The following is a 25,154-nucleotide window of genomic DNA, read 5'->3' on the forward strand; positions in this document are numbered from 1 at the left end:
AAGTGTCCTTTTGGGCATCTCCAAGTGTCACTTTGGGCATCTGCAAGTGTCCTTTTGGCATTTTCAAGTGTCCCTTTGGGCATCTTCAAGTGTCCTTTTGGCATCTCCAAGTGTCCTTTTGGGCATCTCCAAGTGTCACTTTGGGCATCTGCAAGTGTCACTTTGGGCATCTCCAAGTGTCACTTTGGGCATCTCCAAGTGTCTTTTTGGAAATCTCCAAGTTTCTCTTTTGGGCATCTCCAATTGTCACTTTGAGCATCTCCAAGTGTCCTTTTGGGCATCTCCAAGCGTCCTTTTGGGCATCTCCAAGTGTCACTTTGGGCATCTCCAAGTGTCACTTTGGGCATCTCCAAGTGTCATTTTGGGCATCTCCTAGTGTCATTTTGGGTATCTCCAAGTGTCCTTTTGGCATCTCCAAGTGTCCTTTTGGGCATCTCCAAGTGTCACTTTGGGCATCTGCAAGTGTCCTTTTGGCATTTTCAAGTGTCCCTTTGGGCATCTTCAAGTGTCCTTTTGGCATCTCCAAGTGTCCTTTTGGGCATCTCCAAGTGTCTTTTTGGAAATCTCCAAGTTTCTCTTTTGGGCATCTCCAATTGTCACTTTGAGCATCTCCAAGTGTCCTTTTGGGCATCTCCAAGCGTCCTTTTGGGCATCTCCAAGTGTCACTTTGGGCATCTCCAAGTGTCACTTTGGGCATCTCCAAGTGTCCTTTTGGGCATCTCCAAGTGTCTTTTTGGAAATTTCCAAATATCCATTTGGGCATCTCCAAGTGTCTTTTTGGAAATTTCCAAATATCCATTTGGGCATCTCCAAGTGTCCTTTTGGGCATCTCCAAGTGTCACTTTGAGCATCTCCAAGTGTCCTTTTGGGCATCTCCAAGCATCCTTTTGGGCATCTCCAAGTGTCACTTTGAGCATCTCCAAGTGTCACTTTGGGCATCTCCAAGTGTCTTTTTGGCATCTCCAAGGGTCCCTTTGGGCATCTCCCAGGGTCCTTTTGGGCATCTCCAAGTGTCCTTTTGGGCATCTCCAAGTGTCATTTTGGGCATCTCCAAGGGTCCCTTTGGGCATCTCCCAGGGTCCTTTTGGGCATCTCCAAGTGTCCTTTTGGGCATCTCCAAGTGTCATTTTGGGCATCTCCTAGTGTCATTTTGGGTATCTCCAAGTGTCCTTTTGGCATCTCCAAGTGTCCTTTTGGGCATCTCCAAGTGTCACTTTGAGCATCTCCAAGTGTCCTTTTGGGTATCTCCAAGCGTCCTTTTGGGCATCTACAAGTGTCCTTTTGAGCATCTCCAAGTGTCCAAGGGTCCTTTTGTGCATCTCCAAGTGTCATTTTGGGTATCTCCAAGTGTCCTTTTGGGCATCTCCAAGTGTCCTTTTGGGCATCTCCAAGTGTCACTTTGAGCATCTCCAAGTGTCCTTTTGGCATCTCCAAGTGTCCCTTTGGGCATCTCCAAGTGTCATTTTGGGCATCTCCAAGCGTCCTTTTGGGTATCTCCAAGCGTCCTTTTGGGCATCTCCAAGTGTCATTTTGAGCATCTCCAAGGGTCACTTTGAGCATCTTCAAGTGTCCTTTTGGGCATCTCCAAGTGTCCTTTTGGGCATCTCCAAGTGTCACTTTGGGCATCTCCAAGTGTCTTTTTGGCATCTCCAAGGGTCCCTTTGGGCATCTCCAAGGGTCCTTTTGGGCATCTCAAGTGTCCTTTTGGGCATCTCCAAGTGTCCTTTTGGGCATCTCCTAGTGTCATTTTGGGTATCTCCAAGTATCCTTTTGGCATCTCCAAGTGTCCCTTTGGGCATCTCCAAGTGTCCTTTTGGGCATCTCCAAGTGTCCTTTTGGGCATCTCCAAGTGTCCTTTTGGGCATCTCCTAGTGTCATTTTGGGTATCTCCGAGTGTCCTTTGGGCATCTCCAAGTGTCCTTTTGGGCATCTCCAAGTGTCCTTTTGGGCATCTCCTAGTGTCATTTTGGGTATCTCCAAGTGTCCTTTGGGCATCTCCAAGTGTCCTTTTGGGCATCTCCAAGTGTCATTTTGGGCATCTCCAAGTGTCATTTTGGGCATCTCCAAGTGTCCTTTTGGCATCTCCAAGTGTCCCTTTGGGCATCTCCAAGTGTCCTTTCGGACATCTCCAAGTGTCATTTTGGGCATCTCCAAGTGTCCTTTTGGCATCTCCTAGTGTCATTTTGGGCATCTCCAAGTGTCATTTTGGGCATCTCCAAGTGTCCTTTTGGCATCTCCAAGTGTCATTTTGGGCATCTCCAAGTGTCCTTTTGGCATCTCCAAGTGTCTTTTTGGAAATCTCCAAGTTTCTCTTTTGGGCATCTGCAAGTGTCCTTTGGGCATCTCCAAGTATCACTTTGAGCATCTCCACGTGTCACTTTGAGCATCTCCAAGTGTCACTTTGAGCATCTCCAAGTGTCACTTTGAGCATCTTCAAGTGTCTTTTGGGTATCTGCAAGTGTCCCTTATTGTTGTCTATGTATCATATTGTAAAGCAATATTTTTTGTATTTGTATATAACTGTTGAAAAGTAAAATATATATTTTTTGATGATTTTCACAATATTATTTTGATGTATCCAAATACATATTTTAAAATAAATACAAATAATGTAGCTCTTTGGTACCTTTATTAAAACTAATGCAAACACTTTCTCTGTGTTTTTATTTCATATTTAAATATTATTTCATAATGTACGAATTGGAGTAAACTGGGTTTATTTTGATGTCGCTAGTTTAGTTGTAAGGATGAATTTATCAGCAGCTCAGGCTTTTATTTTGAAAGGCGGACAGGGGGCGGTTTGAGTGGCGGCGGCGGGTTTTGGTTACCAGCGAGATGCAGCAGCAGCGAGAGCAAACACGTCCCTGTAAAGTAAGTCAATCTGCAGAGACTAAACACAGACACTAAATAAAAGAGTTAACATTAAAGCCTGGTAAATAAAACGGGTTTCAGTCGCTTTCAGACACAGAAAAGCTTCTGCAGTTTCCCGAAACCTGTTTTAATGTTGGCGGCTTGCATATTAACCCCGGTGTTCTGTCGATTTCTGATACCCATCGATGAGTGCTTCCTAAAGACACTGCGTATGCGCTGATCTACACATTTTGATTATTTCTCGTGTTGCTTTTTTGTTGATATATTTTTTTATTATATATTTTTTTTATGTATTAAAAACCTGATCTCACTGTCATTGCACAACAGTGTACATGGAAATAAATTAGAAAAATACAATAATTATGATTAAAATAGTAATAATACAAAAGCAGTCTCTCATTGCCATAACTTGACCATGATACAGCGATTTATGCTCTCCAAATATATTAACCTACATGTACTCGGACTTCTACAAGGAACATGCTCTAATATGGTGCGTCTTTTGTATTTGTAAAGTTAAATATACACGAGGGTAGCCTGGTTTGACAGGGAAGCACAACTCGACATAACACCGGCAACAGCTCATTTAGAGCCAGGTTGTTTGGAAATTCACAAATTAGCTAGATAGCTTAGCTAACACAGTTAGTTAATAAGGTTAGTTGTCTAGTTCTCAAGCCTTTATTGATATCAGTCAACTCCTAAAATATTTTTAGATAATATTTTTCCTATAATATGAACTTTAAATTAATTGTAGGAATGGGAATAGGGAATAAAGTGTTCTGGCGCCACCCGGTGTTCATTACAGCTCAAAACTTCAGCAGGGGCTTCAGGACTGTCACTAGTTGGAGTTCATCCAAGGGCGTAGGAGCGGGTTTGATATTGGGGGGGACACGTTTGCTAATATGAACCAAAGCCCACCCTATAGTTTCCTAGAAAAACATTTGTGGAATTACTTTTAATCACAAATAATCCCTTTTTTCTGTCTGCTTTTTATTATTAGGTACATGATTAGGTACATGTTACTCCACATTACATTTACTGTTGTTAGAAAAATTGTGCGTGAAATGTCTGAAATATATACATATGACAAAAACTGATCAGTTATCACCTAATATTTAAAATAATAACATTTGTTTATTATTATTATTATTATTATTATTATGTATTGGCATGTCAATTTTGTTGTATATTTACATCTTCTCCACAAAAAAAATTAGTAGCATTGGGTTCTTATGCACTTCTTATGATGATGTTCTTTTATAAAAAAAAGGATGTAACTTTACGTTTCATAGATATTTTCGGCAGAAATTAATATAAACGTTAGACGTCAGGACATGTGGTCTTACTGTGGTCGTACTGTGAACTACAAATAAACAAAAGTCAGGTTACAGCAGTGTTTCTCAACCCTGGTATTACATCTTCTACTGCATATCCCCACTGTTCTGCATATTCTAGAGCTTTAGTTGAGGCGATTTATTTGGGATTATTTGTGGTTATGCAAGATATTGCAGAAAAAAGAACATTTGCAATGTAAAATGTTTCCAATATCGTGCAGCCCTACTAGAGACAGATTATTAAAAAAAAAAAATATCCAGTATCATTTATTTATTACTTTAATCCTGGATATATGGAGATATTTGGAGTGCATTATTAGTATCATGAAATTCTTGAAATAGGATTATTGACTTCTGTTACAAATCTGATTACATTCTTATTTTTAATATGTGCTATATCATATTGTATGCAATAATACATGTTTTTGTTTTTAGATTACTAGATTTTATTAATTGTTAACTATAGCTTTAAAGGGGCAATAAATCCCCTGGTTTTATTTTACTCCACTTTCAGATCAAATTTGAAAAAAGGCTAAAAAATGAGAGGAGTCATTTGGGAGGGGCACTGAGTGATGCATGGGGTTAGAGGCAGGGCAGGAGGGAGAGCTGATTGGCTAAGCAGTATTATTGATTTACTGATCTGCATATTGTGATGTGTCTGTGTACCAAAGTACACGCACCTATTATCCTCACCTATAGCACAGTTGAACCTAAGAGGGCGCTCCAGAGGCAAAAATTACCACAACAACGTTTTTTTTACAGGTTAGGAAATGTTTATAAAAAATGTTTATAAAAAACTAGATGTTTAATTAAAGGAAAAAAATATGGTTTAGGATTTAGTGACTCTTTTAAGACAGAAGGTTTGGCCATCCCTTTATCCATTCTTCCATATATCCCACACAATTTATATCCCATTGGTTGCCTGACACTGCAGCTAAAGTACCTAGCTAACATTATTCTGTACTTCTTTTTGTACAGTTTGTGAGGTAACAGTAACATACAACACCAGAAACCACCCAAGCAGGTCTCTGTTTGAAGCATGAGTGTGTGTCGTCTTTTGAGTAATGCTAAATAGTGGAGTATAAGCTTTCAGCTTATATGTAGCCTGTTAGCTACATTAGCCACTTGTTAGCTACATGAGCCCTTATAAAACTAAAGAAGTAAACTACAGACTCCAAACATGTCTCAGCTGATTGACTGTGTTTGGGGTAAGGGGAAAATTATTTCTGGCTGTAGGAAGGTACAAAAACACAGCAGTTATGAAGTAAAACATCTGTTCTCTGAGGGAGGTGTAAATTCTGCTAAATGTACATTTTTTTTCTCCGGAAAGCTGCGTCCAGGCTGTACACTGCAGTCTGTACGGACACAGTTGGGACTCTGTAGGCGTCCAGGTCCAGCTGTTACACACACCAGACATTTTTCAAGTTTTTTTTTATACATCCATTGGGCAACAACCATGCCTGAGGCGTATTACTTCTGCAGGTTCTGCTGAAAACCCTGCGCTCATTTATTCTCAATTCTTATGCTTTGGGCCAGAAGTGACTGTGTCTCCAGGGAAGCTGTGGCATGGCATAGCCAAGAAATGTGGCAAGCCAGACTAACAATAAATTAGCTTTTCTATATTTGGGCTGCACATTTTTCATATTTAAATATATATGACATTTCCCCGTTTCATAATATTTAGGTTTACAATTTTTTGTTAATGTGTAATTCCTACACAGCATATGGTACTACTGTCTTATTTCACCCACATAAGAGCTGCTTAGACCACTGGACTGAAAAGAATTATCAATATTTATGACTGTGTGAAAAGGTAGGCCTTTATTTGAAAAGGTCATTCTTCATTATACTGTAAATGTATGCAGTCTTTAGTTTGGCTTCAGTATGTATCCAGGTGTTTCTGAGCACACCTTCTAATGAATGCAGCATTCAGCAAGCTAATTTAAGTTGCACCCATTGCTGACACAGATGTGCACATGCACACACAGACAGTCTTACAGTCTGTCTAATCCCCGTAGAGAAGTAGTGTGTCAGTAGAGTAGGACACTCTGAAACAGATAAACATGAACTTTTTGGAACAATGCCTAATGCCAGGCCAGGTGTGAGCTAAAGGGGTGTAATCACACTATCACCAGTGCAATTATTTTCTCTGGAATTATGATGCTCCATCTCATGCACTTGGTAGTCATCTACAGGTGCATATACACAAAAGATAAACACATTGGAAGTTACTTTATTTTAGTAATTCAGTTAAATGTAATGTAATGTAAAACTCATATTATATAGATGTATTAAGCATAGAGTGATCTATTGTAAACATTTATTTATTTTATTATTGATGATGATGGCTTACAGCAAATGAAAACCCAAAAGTCAGTATCTCAGAAAATTAGAATAGTATACAATATCAATTGGTACTTATGGCAGTGTTGGCAGTATGCCAAGTCCTGCTGAAAAATGAAATCTGCATCTCCGTAAAAGTTGTCAGCAGAGGGAAGCATGAAGTGCTGTAAGATTTTCCAGGAAAACACTGGACTGACTTTATACTTGATAATAAAACACAGTGGACCAACGCCAGCAGATGACATGTCTCTCCAAACCATCACTGATTGGTGGAAACTTCACACTAGACCTCGAGCAGTTTGGACTGTGTGTCTCTCCACTCTTCCTCCAGACTCTACTCCCTTAATTTACAAATAAAATGTAAAATTTACTGATGATCAGTGATGGTTTGGAGAGTCATTTCATCTGCTGCTGTTGATCCACTGTGTTATATCAAGTTCAAAGTCAGCACAGCTTCTATCAGGAGATTTTACTGCTAACAACTTTTATGGAGATGCGGATTTTCCAGCAGGACTTGGCACACTGCCCACACTACCAATTGGCCTCATATACGTAATATTCAAATTTTTTGAGATTCTGACTTTTGGGTTTTATTGGCTGTAAGCCATAACCATCAACAATAACAGAAATAAACACTTAAAAAAGATCACTCTTTGTGTAATACATCTATTTAATATATATTTTTTTGACATTTTGAACTGAGTTACTGAAATAAAGTAACTTTTCTTTCAATGATATTTTAGTTTTATGAGATGCACCTGTATGTCTCCAATTGTTCAGACTAAAATATAAATGCTGTGAAGGATGGTTTTGGTTGTGCTGGGAAGAGTCTTTGTTGGCAAATTAATCTTTTAGATATGGATTCTTATTACAGTGCTATATTGTTTGGTTTGTAGTTGTAATGTTTTGACTGCTTAATTGCTGTTTATTTTAGAGCTGACAAAAGGTGCTTATTTGAATTTGGTGAAAGTTAGACCTACTGACTTCCAGTGGATGCAAGGTTAAGTGAGTTAATTAGCATAAGCTACTCTGAGTTGATGTTGAATATTTTCATGAACTGTACTGTACACTCCCTCCCTATACAGTGTTGTGAAATGTGTATTATTATAACTGTCTATTTAGAAATACTCAGTTTGGCCTGCAGCCATCCTGTGCTTTAAGTACATTTAGGATGCAGTTTCGTAAAGTCTCCGTGGTAAGAATCACTTTGAAGACTGTTAGCAAGTCCAAGAAAAGTTTGCTGTCAGTTCTGTACTGATGACCTTTCAGAAGGGTGTGTGTTTGTGTGTGAGGATGTGGAAACCCTGAGTAATTCTCCCAGAGCTGTGAAAGCTTTCAAATTCAAATCTCTGAGAAGATCCAGACCCCACCTCTCAGCAGGCCTCGCTGGAACAAAAGCAGCGCTGTGCTTTTCTAAGATAGTGTTAACTAGCAGGGCCATATGGATTGGAAGGATGGGAATCGCTGTGATTTATTGTGATTTATCACTTTGGAATGGGAATGATTTTCAAAGAATACTTACTTTGCCTTTACATATTTAATCATGTAGTCATACGTATTCGCTTAATTTACAGAGCTATGAAAATGTACAATATCTGATGTTAACAAAATTTACAGTGTTATTTAAAGCAGAAATGACTAAGATTTGAGATGGGAGGGGAAAATATTATAATGCATGGTGTCAGTGTCCTGGCAAGAACATCCATGCAACATCTAATGTATTAATTCCAAAAAGAGGAATAAACCAAGGATATTTAACCAAATATTGATTTCTGAACTCTTATAATTTTAAGTATATGAATTTGTTTTCTTTGCATTATTTGAGGTCTGAAAGCTCTGCATCTGTTTTGGTTTTTCTGCAAATAAATAAAATATTTGTATTTGGAATTTGGGAAAAATGCTGCCCGTAATGTTTATTTAATCAAACATATAGCTATAAATAGCAAAATCAGAGAAAATGATTCAGAAAATGAAGTGGTCTCTTAATTGTTTCCAGAACTGTACGCACCTACACTGACATTCAAAAAGTCCACCAGAATGTAAATTGATCATGAAGGATTTCCTCAGTGAACGGCTCGAGTTGTGAGGTGTTATCTTGTTAGTGAGGTTGAACACTAGCCAGTGAGCTCATGGCAAATTGAAGTTTGAGCAAGGTTTAATAGTCGGTGCTACATAGAAGGGACATTCTTTGTCTGAAATTGTGCAGCGATTTAACCTTCCTCAATACACAGTTTGTATCAGGAATAAGTCATAGAAGGCATTACCATTCACAGTGGCCAGTGCAGTGCGCGGTTATGATCATCATGACCAGCAGAATCTGGCTAGAATTGTCCATGCTAAAGACACATTCGGTGAACGAGACCCCAAAAGCATGTCCCACAGGTAGGGCTGCCACGATTAGTCGACTAGTCACGATTATGTCGACTATTAAAATAGTCGACGACTAATTTAATAGTCGATTAGTCGTTTTTTTTTTCTTTGTTTTTCTCTCCAAACTGCTGCGACTGCCTTTCTGTCCTGGACGCACATGCGCAGTAGTGGAAACCGGGGTAGGTAGTGGACGACATCTCAGGACATTATACAGACAGGCTCTGGTTTCATGGCTACCCCGCTACAGAACTCAAAAGTGTGGGATCACCAAGAAAATAAAAGTGAAACGCGTGCAATGCAATATCTGCAATTAGGCCTGGACAATAATTCGATAACGGTATTTATCGCGATAAGAAATGTTTCAATAACGGTGATATCATTTTTGTGTCATATCGATATGTATTATTTACAGAAACACGGCTCAGCTGCGCTCCGTTCGGCCCCTAAAATCTCTCGCGCTGAAACTCGCGCTGAAAATCTCTCGTGCTGAAATCTCTCGCGCTGAAAATCTCTCGCGCTGAAGCTCGGCCGCGCTCCGGTCAGCATCTAAAATCTCTCGCGCTGAAACTCGGCCGCGCTCCGGTCAGCGCTCCGGTCAGCATCTAAAACCTCTCGCGCTGAAATCTCTCGCGCTGAAGCTCGGCCGCGGTCCGGTCAGCATCTAAAATCTCTCGCGCTGAAACTCGGCCGCGCTCCGGTCAGCATCTAAAACCTCTCGCGCTGAAATCTCTCGCGCTGAAACTCGGCCGCGCTCCGGTCAGCATCTAAAACCTCTCGCGCTGAAACTCGCGCTGAAATCTCTCGCGCTGAAGCTCGGCCGCGCTCCGGTCAGCATCTAAAATCTCTCGCGCTGAAACTCGGCCGCGCTCCGGTCAGCATCTAAAACCTCTCGCGCTGAAATCTCTCGCGCTGAAACTCGGCCGCGCTCCGGTCAGCATCTAAAATCTCTCGCGCTGAAACTCGGCCGCGCTCCGGTCAGCATCTAAAACCTCTCGCGCTGAAACTCGCGCTGAAATCTCTCGCGCTGAAGCTCGGCCGCGGTCCGGTCAGCATCTAAAATCTCTCGCGCTGAAACTCGGCCGCGCTCCGGTCAGCATCTAAAATCTCTCGCGCTGAAACTCGGCCGCGCTCCGGTCAGCATCTAAAACCTCTCGCGCTGAAATCTCTCGCGCTGAAGCTCGGCCGCGGTCCGGTCAGTATCTAAAACCTCTCGCGCTGAAATCTCTCGCGCTGAAGCTCGGCCGCGGTCCGGTCAGTATCTAAAATCTCTCGCGCTGAAACTCGGCCGCGCTCAGGTCAGCATCTAAAACCTCTCGCGCTGAAACTTGCACTGAAATCTCTCACGCTGAAACTCGGCCGTGCTCCAGTCAGCATCTAAAATCTCTCGCGCTGAAAATCTCTCGCGCTGAAACTCGGCCGCGCTCCGGTCAGCATCTAAAATCTCCTTTTAGAATCTCCTAAATTTCTTTATTCTGGCTGAAACACTTTTGTAGTTTATGTTATATCTAAGTTATTTATAGTTATAAAAGCCTACAGGTTTGCTTATTTGACTGTGATATCATGTTCCTTTTATGTATATAAAGGCTTTTTTTCCTTATCCTGGTTGAAGCACTTTTGTTTTGATCTGTTAAATTTGTTTACGGAAGAATAAGAAGCTTTGCCTCTGTTGTAAATGTAAAGTTATTTATATTGGTAATATGTACAGTACAGGCCAAAAGTTTGGACATACCTTCTTATTCAATGCGTTTTCTTTATTTTAATGACTCTTTCATTTCATGACGCATTGAATAAGAAGGTGTGTCCAAACCTTTGGCTTGTACTGTATATAGGTTATAGGCTTGTGTTTGACAGAGATGTCATGTTTTTATTTTGCTATAAGTGATTAAAAGTGATCATTGGTTTATTTTGACCATTTTTTATTTCTAAAGTATTATATAGTTTTTGTGAAAGGAGGCTTTAAAGACTTAAGTTTTTCTTAGGCCTTCAAAATATTTATGTCGATATCGAAATTATATCGTATCGACCGAAATTATGGAATATATCGTGATATAAATTTTGGCCATATCGTCCAGCACTATCTGCAATGAAGAACTTGCCTTCCTCGGCAGCACAACCGCGATGCACGAGCACCTGAAAAGGAGGCATGTTGTGGCTGATTAAATGACGAAGAAGCTAAATTGCTATTTAGCTGCTAAAATTAGCGTAAACAGAGCGTTAACTTAGTACTTAACTTACTCATCTTGATAGCTTTAAAACAGAGGTCACTAATCATGCCACGTTTTTTTAGCAGCCCAAATATTAGACTGGTGGTTTTAAAATCATGCTGATTGACTTCATATCCAAAGAAATGGGTGAGAAGGAGTAGGGTTCTCTGAGTTATGTTACTGTATGAGTGTGTACTGATGAACAGCTGAGCTGTTCATGCTTTGGCATTTTGTTGATTTTCATTCACAGTATGTTAGGATGTGTAAAATGTGCATCATGGGGCCGTGTTAAACAGGTTTCCACTTTTGTTGCAGTACACCTCCCCGCAGGCGTCAGCATATGGCAGGAGTACTGTTGGAGCCGACTGTTATAATTGGTACGGAGCTGCCCTTGTTCGCAGAGGCGCCTGCTTCACAGCTGACCTGTCGCTTAATGTTGGCAGAGATCACTGCATGCTGTGAGGAGGAGAGACGCCCAGAAGGGCACAGTGCACGTCCACTACCACCAGGTGGCACCGCTAACCCATGACAGCCAGCAGCATTGCTCTGCTATCATGTGATCAGCCGGCCCTCGCAAATGATTGTTTTTCTTAAGCAAGGGCCCTCAGACTCAGACAGTGCTACTGTTCATGGTTTTGATAGAATTTTTTTAAAAATCTAATTCTGTTTGTTTTGTGGTGTTAAACATATAATCTTTCATAGAAACTTAAAATCTAAACTTAACTTAATATAAAACATATATTTAGAAATCCAAGAAAGCTAAATAAAAGCTGAGTATGTTGTTTAAACAAATAACTGCAGATTCTGCACACTCATTATTATATACATTAGCATGGATTTCAGGTATAAAGGCAAAAATGCAAATAAAAAATCCCAGTACTATGTCGTTTTGTTTGCAGAAAACTGGACCAAGGAAAGCTTGATTTGTTTTTACTGTGATTTAAAGTTTTTGTCTGAATTTAAATGAAATGCGTTGAACATTGTTACTGTCACACAAAAATCTTGTACCTCCGAAATGGCAGCTTTACACAAGAAAAGGAAAAATCCCTCCTAACTTGTATTACAGCTCATTTTTTGAGCATCTCTATTGGCCCATTATTCCTGAATCTTTGGCAATATTTAAAGAACAACTGCTAGATTAATATTTAATGTCAATGTCAAAAACAACAAAGATATAGGCTATAATATTTTTTTTCAGACAGCAACAATGTCTTGTTTACACCAAATGTCTCGGTTAATTTTTTTTACTAAAGCAAGCAAGCAAGAATCAATCAATAAATCAAATCAGTCAAAATCAACAGACCTTTAAAAACCTCTCTTTCACGTATTCATGCCCATGTTTGTTGTCGTACTTCTTAACTTCTGAGCTTCTTAACTTCCTTTTTTTCACATAAGATTTGAGCTCATGTCGGCCTGACCTAGTGGTTACCTAAACCTAGTGGTTTGTCTTCTGTTCTTATTTTTTTCTAATCTGGTTTAGTTTTCAGGAGTAGAATAAAAATAGCTCTTCTTGTTTTTCTCTCTACTTTCCCATCACTGATCCCCTCCTCTCCCACCACACCAAAGGGTCTTTTGAAACAGCAGCTCATGTGGTTCTATCACGATTGGGCAGTCCCTCCAGCGAAGGCAATCTCACAGTCCATTTCGTTTCAGGAGCACCTCCCCAACAGATTTAGATAGCTCCTCTCAGCTTGTGCTGCAAAGAGGAAAAAAAGAAAAAAGCCAACGTCTCTTTTTCCAAGTTTTTCTAGGGCCCCTACTCTTTTGCTTTAATTTCGGACTGCCCCCTTTCCCCTTTTCCCCCCTTTCCCGCCCCCAAACAACTGCGAACAGTGAACGTGCACTGATGAGCTCTTTCTCTCTTTCTTCCTCTCTCTTTTTCTCTTTCTCTCCTACCCAAACGTATCTTGCCTCTCCGAGTGGAAACAAAAAAAAGAAAAAAAAAAAAAAAACAGGACACAAAACAAGCAGTTGGACCAACCCCGCAGCTCGGCCGGCAAATATTTCAGCTGGGCCGTGCCAAGTGTACGGTTCACTGTCCGGTCACCTGAATCTGTCAGTTTAGCACGTCTAAGGCAGCAATCAGCGCCCCGCTCCTGCTCGGAGGCCGCCGATCCAGGCCCCAAACATTGCCTGGCTCATTATTCCCCCGGGAAGGTCACGGCCTTGACTGGCCGGCCGGAACCTGCTCACTAATTAAGCGCGCTGCTTTGGCACTGGACGTGTCGTGTCTGTAGGACTTCCTACTGGGATTAACGCTGCCCATGTTCACTTTTCATAAGGCTGCAGGCTGGGGGGGCTTTTGCTAGCTGCAGAACAGAGTACAGCAGAACCCTCTGCTCTTACCGTTACTCTGCATATATGGCTTATGCTTAAGGGTGGTATATGGTGATAAATGGTTGACAGTGGCATTACAATACTTTGGGTATTTGCAAATAGTTTTTGGAGAAAAATATAATATAGGAGTTTATCTTCCATGCAGTACACGCCCAATTCAAGACTCAAGGTTTTAATAGTGATTCTGTAGAAGTGGGCCACTAGGGACTCTCCGAGTGGTGCACCTGCCTAAGTGCTGGTCCTATCATTAAAATATGCTAAATGATAGTTTATTTCCATTGTGAGTGTCTGAGATGGTATAATGTGGCTGGATAGTATGGACTCTTGTTTATGATTTTGTATTACAGTTGTTTTTCCCTTGCATCAGTGAAGCAACTAATAGCTTTTTCTACTTTAAAGCACTGTTAGTAGGTACTATGTAATTTTTTTTAGTTGACTAGCCATCTTTCTCTTTACATTTTTTTCATACATTGTAATTGTAAAAAATGTAGTATACTTGCACTGCTTAGGTAGCTAATTTTATAAGTAAATTTTAATTGCTCTGGTAAATTTGACAAATGGTACTGCTGGGGTAAAATTATGTTTAAAATTGAACTACTGAGGTAAATTTATGATTAAAATTGCTCTGCTGAGGTAAACTTGCGATTACAATTGCTCTGCTGAGGTGAATTTATGAATAAAATTGCACTACTGTAGTAAATTTATGATTAGAATATAAGCACTGCTGAGGTAAATTGGTTTTAATTTGTTGGTAAATCTGCTGGGATATTAAAATTGTGGATTGTTAAACAAATATTTTAATTTAGTCTTAATGTAACTTATGTTTTTCTTTGAAAAGCAAGAGAAAAATACATGTATATTGTTTCATTAATTCAGTGATGTAAAAAAGTGGCAAAGTGAATGAAAACCTGCCAAAAATGTTTGTTTTAGTACACCTCAGGAATTTCCTTTTTTATCAGGCAAGGTTATACTGTTATTAAACACTGATTGTTGTTGTCGGCTGTCTGTAAATGACCTGAAACTACTATTCTGAGTATGTTGACTAAGGATGCTGTCACTTTAAGTGTCTTAGGCTTTGCTGGCTGTTTAGTTCAGTATACTGTATGCAGTCTGCAGAGAGAGGGGGGAGGAAATGAGCTCTTCTGGCTTCGGCCTGCGGTGGCTAATGAGAGCTGTCCCATATGCGCATGCCCAGTGAGTCCCATGGCATCTTCTAATGTATCCGTTTATTGATCACATTTCTATTTCTCTCTCTCTCTCTCTCTCTCTCTCTCTCTCTCTCTCTCTCTCTCTCTCTCTCTCTCTCTCTCAGATGCTGTCCTCTCTCTGTATCTGTGTGTGAAAGTCATGCTCCACCAGAACGCGGCCCTAATCGGGTACAAGTTAGCAAACGTTTGTGTGCAGCATCCAGTATGAGGCAAGCGATACGTCCTAGAAGTATTAGATCATCGACCTAAGCTGCATTACAAATCACTTGCTAATTGCGCAGGGAATGTCCAGCGCAGTCTGAAGCCATAAAAAAAGAATGTGGAGGACATTTCCCCGTGGATGCCATATGTGGAGCAGCTATTGTTCATTGCACGGAGATTACAAAGCCCACCCTGCATCTCCTCCACAGGGCACTGGCATGATCCTCTCTGCATTCTTCTCCAGCGGTGCTGGAAGATGTAGAACTTGGGCCCAGCTGCTGTGGCTAGATAAGAGCCGGTCATTGGGAACGGCTGATTAAAGGATTTGGAGAATGCTACGCGCTTCCCAAAATCTGCATGGTCAGGGATTACAGAGCTGCCTTTAATTTCCTGCCAGGGGTGAGCAGACCTCCAGCGATGGCCAAATTGTCATGTAATCTTATCAAAGAAACAAGCAGAGCTTACCAAACAACTGAGATGTTCGGCTTTTAGAGCTTAGGCTCAGCCCGCAGCTGTGCGTGTTTGTGGGAAGTGGAGAAAGTGGATCAGTTTTTGCAATGCACACTGTAATAAATAGCTGTATAGATCTCTGGACGAAGTTTTGGGCACATTTTAAGTTGAACACACATTGAAGACCTGACAGCCAGCCATCAATACGAGTGGTAACGTCTTGCGAGATGTATCTTTCACCAAGCAGAACATTCTCTGGTCTCTGGTGTGAACATTATGGGTATAAGAGTGTGTGTAGCTACACCAAACCATCATGGTGGTTTGGTGAAAGTAAAGTCTATTATGAGCTCAGTGAAGACTATTATGAGCTATTAGGATAAATACAGTAATTTCACAAGAACACATTCCATACAGAAATTACTCTGGTAATTCAGTAGTTCCAAAGTCTGTTGGTGCGAAATGTCTTTAAACGTTGAGATCAAGTAAGCATCGAGTAGCTACAGCCAATTGGAGCACAATACATCGAGTTAGGAGGACATCTACATTCTTTTCTTTTCCTTTTTCATGTGATTTAGTTTTTTTCATGACCCCATATCGCTGGTTAGGGTGACCAGACGTCCTCTTTTTCCCGGACATGTCCTACTTTTGAGACCTAAAAAAATGTCCGGGGGGAATTTTAAAATCGCCCGGGATTTTGTTTGACTGCCCACAGTATAGTGTGTGCCTTGTAATTAGAATTGCCACGCCGTTCCATTCCACTCCACTCCAGGTTTCTCTGTATCGCAAATTAAGCTTGGGCTTGCCAGTGTATACCCAAATGTTTACAAGCGAAAGCACGTGTGTGTCCGCTGGTTCTACACCCTTTCTCTGCGGGGTACGTTCAGTGTTGAGCGCAGTTGACAGTAGCAGCAGACCGGCAGGCTTTTGATGGAGGAAACGAGGGACAGACTGAGCAGAAATGTGTAGTAGGTAGTAACGTAAGTAATGTTAGGATTACACAGGGACTTTGAGGTGATGGAGGTAATGTTAGTAAAGTTATTACACAGGGACTTTGAGGTGATGGAGGTAACGTTAGCTCTATTACATAAGAATGATGAGCAATGGCTGATAAAACAGCAAACAATGAAGAATGAGAAGTGTTGGATGAGCAGCAAGTGTGTATTTTAGGCTACATCATTTTATTTTAGATATTTAGGTTAAAACTGTGTTGAAAGGCTGCATAGTTTGAGTTTTGTAGCCTCTATGCTGTGGATCAACATGTTTTAAAAAGCACTAAAACAAGTGAAATAACAGATTTTAAAACTGATAAATGATCAGTTAACTTAAAAAGTAAGTGTTAAAAATATAAAAGTAATATTATCAATAGGTATGCCCACACTGAATCAGAGTAAAACAGTGTCAAATGCTTTTAAGACATAGTTGCGTTGCATGAATTCATAAAGCAGCCCTGTTTGTAGCCTGATACAAATACATGTTATAGCTGTTTTAAGGAGGAAGCCAATAGGTCATTCACAAGCCTAGAAGCTGGTTTTGCATTTTATGTACGTGCCACAGCTGCAAGGAAAACAGTAATCATAGTTCCAGCTATGGTGACGTGTGAGTGAGGAAGAGTATAAACAAATGCTAGGACAAGATAAGAAGGAAGAACAGTTTTAATGCTCTTCCTCTTTTTTTTTATTGACCAGTCACAGGCTTTGTTGCTGTCTGCCACCTTGTATTTTTACATGTAAACTAATAATTAAAAAACAACATTAAAAAACAGTATTGCGAAGCATAATATAGCAATATTTATATAAATTTGGATAGATTTTTTTCTTAAACCCCCTGGTGCTGCAGCAGATGTTTGAATGATGCTGTTTTTTGTAGACTTTGGTCATTCCCCTTCTGAAGTCTCCATGGCTCCACCAGCCGCTAGCGTTTAGTAAAACTGAGCCGGATTCTCTTTCAAAGACGGAACCTGTGATGTAAGTAGGTAAAGACGTGTGACGTGGCCAGAAGAACTCCCGCGAAAAGAGACCCAACACCCCAGTTTTTAGAATGAATATAGTAGGTTTAGCAGGGTTGGCCGTTCCAGCACACTGGTTCCTCTAAACACAATATTTTATCCCTTCTCCACTCAGAAATGCTATTGCTTTCAGTTTAAAAACAAATATAAAAAATAATACAGACTGCCACTTTAATTAATCTGTGTCTTCACAACTGGTTCTTCTTTATCTTTTGCTCATGATACATTTACCAGCTGCTGCCTACGACCACCCAAACTCCAAAGCTCCAAACAACTGCTCCAGCTTCATTGATGAAGACCATCCAGATGCACCCTGATCCTGAGTGCACAGTAAATGGGGATTTTTAAGAGAACTGACATTTCTGGCATTGCAGTTTAGTTCAAGATTTACGCTAATCCATTTCTTCAGAACCTTCCTTTAAAGTACAGAATATGGGGTCATGTTTGGTTGGTTGCCATAAAGCCGCTGCTGGATGAGGATCAGAAGCAGGAGTGATTTCAATTTAGCCTCTTTGTCTTGTTTTAGATTTATAAATGACCAGACCTTTACACATATAGGCCTCAGCGTGAGTGGACAGACAGTGACAGGCCATATGTTTTGTTAACCTAATAGAGAAGCTGCAGGATGTGGAGTGTAGTGTGTGTTTTCCTGCCTAGATGGCACTCTTCCCTCATGCTCTTCACTAATTGGCCTTTGTCTGTCTTGTGCTTTGACCCAGACCTGGAGAAGGCTTTGCACTGTTTGTTTAAGGGGCCTTTTTGTATTGAATATTACAGAATTTTATTTTTTTCCGAAGAGTTTATAGGACCTTATGTTTTTATGTAGAGAATACAGATAGAATCACGGAATTGTGGAAAAAAAATAGATTTAAACATGGAAATAATCACTAAAATACACAGAATTTGCAACTAAAAAAACCCTTCTATTCTAAATCAAAAACGGTAAATTTCTTGAATTCACTGTGTGTGCATAAAGCTGGCTAACTGGTCTAGAAATGTCAGAATAACTAGCTTTCAGTTGCCTAAAGCATAGAAAAAACAACTAAAAAACAGTGTTAACTGCAAAAAGTACAGCCGTATCCATGGGGTATATTTAAGTAATTTTACCAGTGTCCAAAAATTGTATTTATTTAACAAGCAGCAGCATATTGTTGTAGGCATTCACGGGTAGATTTACTTCACTTGTTCTTGCTGATTGTTGGCACCGAATTAATGATTTAAGGACATTACTTAACAGATCTTTGTTTGAACTGTTCTGACAGTTTTAGTTCAAATTAGCAATTTTATCTATAGTTATAAAATATGTGCATTGAATGTATTTTTATGTTCATTTACATTTTTTGCTGTTGCTAAATGTAATTGCAGCATTTTTATTAAATAGAATAGATAGTTGCCATTTGCTACAATTTTTGTTTAGTTACATTTATTTTCTTTAAAAAATGAGTGATGGGAAAAAAAAACCCTGACAACTGAAAAATGGAATTTATAAAAAAATATAGAAATGGATTTCATAGGGCACTAGGTTCAAAACTTAAAAAAAAATCATTTTGGTTTGATGGCTTGTGATCACCCATCTTTCTCTTGATTATATTTCTGAGGTTTTCAATTTGGTAAAATCAAAGAAACTCATAATTTTCAAGCGGCCTCTTTTTTTGCCAGAGCTGTATGTATCTTAAAGGCACAGAGTCTGTGTAAAAGTTTAGAGAAAATCCTAGTGTTTTTTTCACATCAATAACTGGTGGACCTTAGGAGAAAAATAGATATATATAAACAGGGCTCTTTATTGTTCACTGGAAAAGCAGGTCAGCTGTCCTTCCACGAAATCCGGACATGTAAGCCTCATTCATAACCACCCCTCAGCCCTGATGTCATCAGCCTCTCGCCATAATTTGATTCCCGAATAGGAAACAGAATGGTTTTCACACTTTTAGCCTGTGAGTTATGTTCCTGCTTCTTTCAGCGTGTAAAGGATGATCCAGTTCCTCTGACCTCTCTTTTGTAAAGATGACACATATAGCACAATGAAGGTGTCACTGAAGAGAGAGCACATGACCTTTCTTACATTCACAAACCTTTCAATACACATCAGGTCAGAGCTTGCAGAGAGGGTTTAGAATAGCATGTTAGCATGTGACGTGTTATTGTAGCCACTGAGAAACACATGCTTTACATCCTCTTCTGTTGCTTTTAAATGCTGAACCCAAATGTCAGAATCAGGCAGAAATAATTCCAGCCCAGCGTATTCTTATTATGTCTGTTCAGTGTTCAAGAAATACTTTGAATTGTAGTTTTGTAATTGACAAAAATACAATTAGGCTATTTAAAAATGCAATAAAGCATAAAGGAAATGGGCTAAAAATGTGGCTGAAAATGTTAAATTTCAGTAAATCCCCCAGATTTTATTGATTATACTTTCATTTTATGCAGATGGTGTAGGTGATATTAAAGGTCTTCTTACACTAAAATCCACTTGTTCTTGTTCTTCTTGAAATACAGTGAGTTGTATATGATGCTGCACATGAAACTCTTCCTCAACCTCCATTGTCTGCAGTAGTAGTACAAGAAAATGTTCAGAAAAATTAGTCGATCAGGAAAAGCACTGTGTCTATATCAACTTGAGAGTTTACATGGCCTTGCCCACCTCGGCTCACGACCGCCCACAGACGGAACTAAAGCCGAGCTGCAGCAGAGTCGACAAGAGCTTACCAACTAATTGTGTAATTGTGTAAGTATCTTGTGTAAGTAACAATAGGTTTAAATCGGATCTTCGCTGGATTCTGCATTTTACCGAGACCTTAAATATACACTAGGGAAGCACGGTTTGACAAGGTAGCATAACTTAGCCGTGTGGGGGTTGGGGGGAGGGGTGTTGGTCTGGTGGTGTTGGAGCTGCTTGGCTGCGGTAAGAGGGGCACAGTGACGAGCGGCCTCCACTTTCCCCCGCGGCACTGATAACACGACGCTGACGAGTCTGACGTTAAACGAAGTTTAAGGGTTAACTTTACCTAGCACTCTTTGCTTTATCTTTATAAGTAAGGCTGTATCTCAAAAAACATTTTGTCCTTTGAGTTTTAGAGCTGTAAATTTAATGGGGGGCACATTCTCTGCTGCAATGCTGTCAGCCAATCAGAGGTGATATATTTGCATGTATGAATATTCATGAGCAAGAACCCAAATCCTGTCCTTCTTCAGAGACCGCTAATCCAGTGAAATAAAGCAGGGCCATACAGAAACACCATAGCTCACTTGCCATTCCTTTATACTAGAGACCACAACTAGACATTTTAAAATGAATTTAAAACGTGTGTTCACTGAATACAGTTATTGAAACTAATGTAGAGTGATGAAAGTTTATACTGAATTAATTTACTCTGTAAATCTGTCAGTTGTGGCAGATTGTGGCACATCCATACTACTACTACTTTAACCACTGAAATCTCTACTCTCCTTATCTGCTGTTTTGTATCATGTATTTTATTCTGACGGATCTTTCAGTCTCTAGGGGAAGAGTATGCTATATGACTTCTGACAGCACAGTCGCCTGAAATTCAAGTGCAAACCCTGACAATGAGCTACCGCTCTTGCGTCAGCTTTCTCCCCCTCCCAGATGTCTCCTTTGTATGCAAATGGAATTGAGCTGGAGTGATGTAGTTTTGTGAAGCTGTTGCTCAGTTCTTCTGTCCCTCTTCCCTGGTGGTCAGCTGTGGAGAGCAGGGAGCAAGGAAAGTGGTTGTTGACCCCTAACTAATGCCAGGATGCTGCTGCTGCTGCGGCTGAGGGGCCTTTTGCAACTTCTGTTAGCAGGATTAGCGCTGTTAACAATGTAGCTGTACGCTAATAAGTGCGATATTGACAGAATTTGCTTTCCACAAACCAGGTCAGTCAGCCTAAATATAAGTACATCTCAAAAAAATGTAATATCATTGAAAAGTTACTTTATTTCAGTAATTCTGTTTAAAATCTGAAACTCATATTATATGATATAGATGTATTACACAAAGTGACCTATTTTAAGCATTTATTTCTTTTATTTTTGATGAGATTATGGCTTACAGCCAATGAAAACCTGAAAATTAGTGTCTCAAAAAAATTCAATATTATATAACACCAATTGGTATTTTTGGCAGTGCGGGAAGTGTGCAAAGTCCTGCTGGAAAATGAAATCCGCATCTCCTTAAAAGTTGTCAGCAGGGGGAAGCATAAAGTGCTGTAAGATTTTCAGAGAAAACACTGCACTGACTTTAGACTTGATAAAACACAGTGGATCAACACCAGCAGATGACATGTCTCTCCAAACCATCACTGATCATCAGTAAATTTTGCATTTCGTTTGGAAATCAAGGGAGCAGAATCTGGAGGAAGAGTGGAGAAACACACAGTCCAAGCTGCTTGAGGTCTAGTGTGAAGTTTCTACAATCAGTGATGGTTTGGAGAGACATGTCATCTGCTGGTGTTGATCCACTGTGTTATATGAAGTACAAAGTCACAACTTATAGTTATCATGTGGACAGATTCTGGATAAGCTGCTGTGGATTTCTGCAGCTCATCCAGAGTGACCATGGGCCACTGGGGTGGACAGCCATGTCTTGGTAGGTTTGCAGGTGTGAAATACTTTTTCCATTTTTGGATGATGGATTGAACAGTGCTCCCTAGAATGTTCAAAGCTTATGATATGTTTTTAGAGTCTAGCCCTGCTTTAAACTTTTTCTCAGACCTGTATGGTGAGTTCCTTGGTCTTCACGATGCTGTTTGTTCACAAATATTCTCTAACAAACATCTAAGGCCTCCACAGAACAGGTGTATTTATACTGAGACTAAATTACACATATAAAATTACGTTTGTAGTTGTAGGATGAAAAAAATGTAAAAATGACAAAGGACAATGGATATAAATACTGCAAGCCACTGTGCCTAGTACATTTAAAGCCATATTTATCCACATCTTTGCTTGTATTTTTATAAATAAAAATCATGTAGCAGCATAAAAGTACAATGCTAACAGGTGTCTGTAAGCTTTCATTACTCGTTAGCTATGTTAGCCTCATAGCTCCAGTCCAGAACAAAAAAAACTAACTTCAGACACAAACATGTCTTGGCTGATCAAGTACATTTGGGGGAAAAATTGTGTAAATTTGATTTTTTGCCAAACTGTTCTGTTCCCACACCTCACAGATGTGCAGAGTGCAAGAAGCATTCGTCACAGTCTGTACACACATACAGTACACACACACACACACACACTCATTCGTCCACTTCTTTTTTCTGTTCAGTGAGAATTTGGCACCGAAGGAAAGCCGGAGGAGAGAGAGAGTGAACAACTTTGCACTCTATCTCTCTCTCTTTTGAGTCTCCACCTCAAATGGGGTTCAGCTGTGAACAGACCTGATCGCTTCTTAATCCGATGGAAAGCAGTGGAGCTGGAGCTGGTGGTGGGTGTGGGTGTGTGGGTGGGGGGCAGGAAGGTGGAGTGGGGAGAGATGAAGTCGAAGGGGCTGAAGTCATCACAGGATGTTCGGCCCATAAATTACCATTAATATCTATCTCCAGCAGTCTCTGCCCTTAGTCTCTCTCTCTGTCTCTCTCTCTCTCTCTCTCTCTCTCATTCTTCCAGTCTTTCTTTGTTTCAGACTCTCTCTTTAAGGGTTTTCAGTAGAGTGGTTCAGAGTAGAACTGTGTCAATTTAAAGAAACTTTTAAGTACATATGTTCTTCATATATAAGAAACATGCCTTTTTGTTAATGTAAATAATGTAATAATTGCTGTTTTGGTGCACAGTGTGTTTCTTTCTTTCTTTCTTTCTTTCTTAAAGTAAAGTAAAGTGGTTCAGTGTAGAAGCGTGCTAATTTAAATAAACCTTATGTATACATACATTTTTCATATGTAAGGAGGATAATTTTTACATTATCTTTTTGATAATGTAAATAATTGCTTTTTAAGTGAACAGTGTTTCTGTCTCTTTTTGTTTCTGTTTCTCTTTTTATCTCTTTGTTTCTCTCTCATTCTGCCAGTCGCTCTTTGTTTCAGTTTCTCTCTTTTTTTTTTTTTATCCCATTTTCTCCCAATTGACATGGACGATTCCCCAACCCACTCGTTAGGACTCCCTTTATCACAAGGAGGGTGAAGACTAGCACATGTCTCTTCCGATACACGTGAAGTCAGACTCCGCCTTTTTTCCAATTGCTGCTGATGCAGCATTGCCGAGATTACAGCGTGCTCGGAGGAAAGCACAGCGACTCTGTTCCGATACACCAGTTTTTACAGATGCCTTGTGCTGAGCGACATCACCCTTTGGAGTGATGTGGAGAAAGAGTGCAATCTACCCACCCAGTGAGAGCATAGCCAATTGTGCTCTCTCAGGGCTCCGGTAGCCGATGGCAAGCTGCATGAACAGGATTCAAACCGGCGATCTCCTGATCATGGTTGCAGCGCCTTATTCCGCTGGACTGCTCAAAGCCCCAGGAACACATCTTTTTAATAATGTCAACAATGTCATAATACATTATTTCTGTCTCTCTCGGAAAACGTGCGCCCCAAAAATGGTGCAAAATTGGGTTTTTAGTGTTTGGTCAAATAAGGGAAAAGACAATATGTTTCCTCTAATGTTAGGATTGTTTTAAGCAGTGACAGCATGTGAAAGAACCTTTTTTTTCTCAGAGAATATTTCTTTCTCTTTCTGTTGTTGTCTCTCACTGTCTGTCATCCATTTCCTTGTATCAAAAATAATTCTAAACTATTCTGATACTGTTAGTTCCTCAGCAGCTGCAGATTTGTGTTGTTTTTTTATTATTCACAGTTTTGGGTACTTAGCTATTCGGGACAGTTCTGGTTGCTCTTTTGATGATTTTAGAATTAATATTGAGTGTGAAGTTTTTAAACCTTTGTTTGTGTTCAGTTCTCAGAAATGGGAAGCCCTGTGGCTGACCGTTTAGGTTTGTCATCCTTACTTATCGAAACACAATCGCTGACCTAGAAAAAACTTTACAACAGGTAACAATCAGCTTAGTTTAGCTAGGTCACTTGGTTGTACTTGTCAGAGGTGTAATTAGTGTTGCAGAATATATTATTGGGTAAGTAAGTTTCAGTTAAGTTTCAAATAACATTCAGTTAAGCTTCTGTAGTAAATAAAGTTCATAAGTATGTGGTTTGGCGTGGAGTCAAAATTTTTCATTTATGCTTTACAGACTTTAGGAACTATAAAAAATAAACAAAGTGAAGTAATGTTCTATTGACTGTTTTTATCCACATTTCTAAAATTGTGAACTGTCAAATTATTTGAGATATCATATATAGGGCTGTAATGGTACATGTTTTCAAATTGTCATGGTTGTGGTTGGATGTATCTGGGCGCTGAAAAATAAAATAAAATAAATGGCACACTCTATTCAGGAAAATGCATTATTTTCACTAGAGAGCTAGAGAAGAACTAATGTGGTTTAGGAGAATTGCTCGGGTTAACTGTAGTCTTGTTTGTCCCCCTGCCACCATTTGTGTACTGTTACTTCACCCATATAAGACTTACATTTCCAGCTTGTATAAATAACGATTTTTGATATTGAAACAAGTCTTAACCCCATTAACCGGATACCCCTCTTGAGATTACTTCTTTCAGTCTGTGCAGTGAATATTAGTACAGAAAACAACAAAACAAACAGCTCTAACCACCACTTGAAATAAATAAATAAAAGTACTGAATAAGCAGGTCTTTTTGGTCAAAAACTGTTTGTATTTAGTTTTAACTGGAGACTGGAAGGAGTGCCAGTCAGTGTTTTTAATTTTAGATGATTTTCAGAAGCCCTGCATGTGTTGCTCTCCTTCGATCTGTAGCAGCAAA

General features: G+C 39.8%; 1 protein-coding gene across 1 annotated transcript in view; it reads left to right on the forward strand.

Moving 5' to 3' along the window:
- The first annotated feature begins 2,804 nt into the window (after nucleotides 1-2,804).
- Nucleotides 2,805-25,154, forward strand: part of LOC103026298 (uncharacterized) — a 105,895-nt gene continuing 83,545 nt past the window's right edge. The window contains exon 1 of the mRNA XM_049470222.1: nucleotides 2,805-2,871. Coding sequence (XP_049326179.1) covers nucleotides 2,836-2,871 — 36 coding nt within the window. The 5' untranslated portion in view covers nucleotides 2,805-2,835. The remainder of the gene's footprint in view (nucleotides 2,872-25,154) is intronic.

The sequence above is a fragment of the Astyanax mexicanus genome, chromosome 22 (assembly GCF_023375975.1).
Source record: "Astyanax mexicanus isolate ESR-SI-001 chromosome 22, AstMex3_surface, whole genome shotgun sequence".
Classification (NCBI taxonomy): Eukaryota; Metazoa; Chordata; class Actinopteri; order Characiformes; family Acestrorhamphidae; genus Astyanax; species Astyanax mexicanus.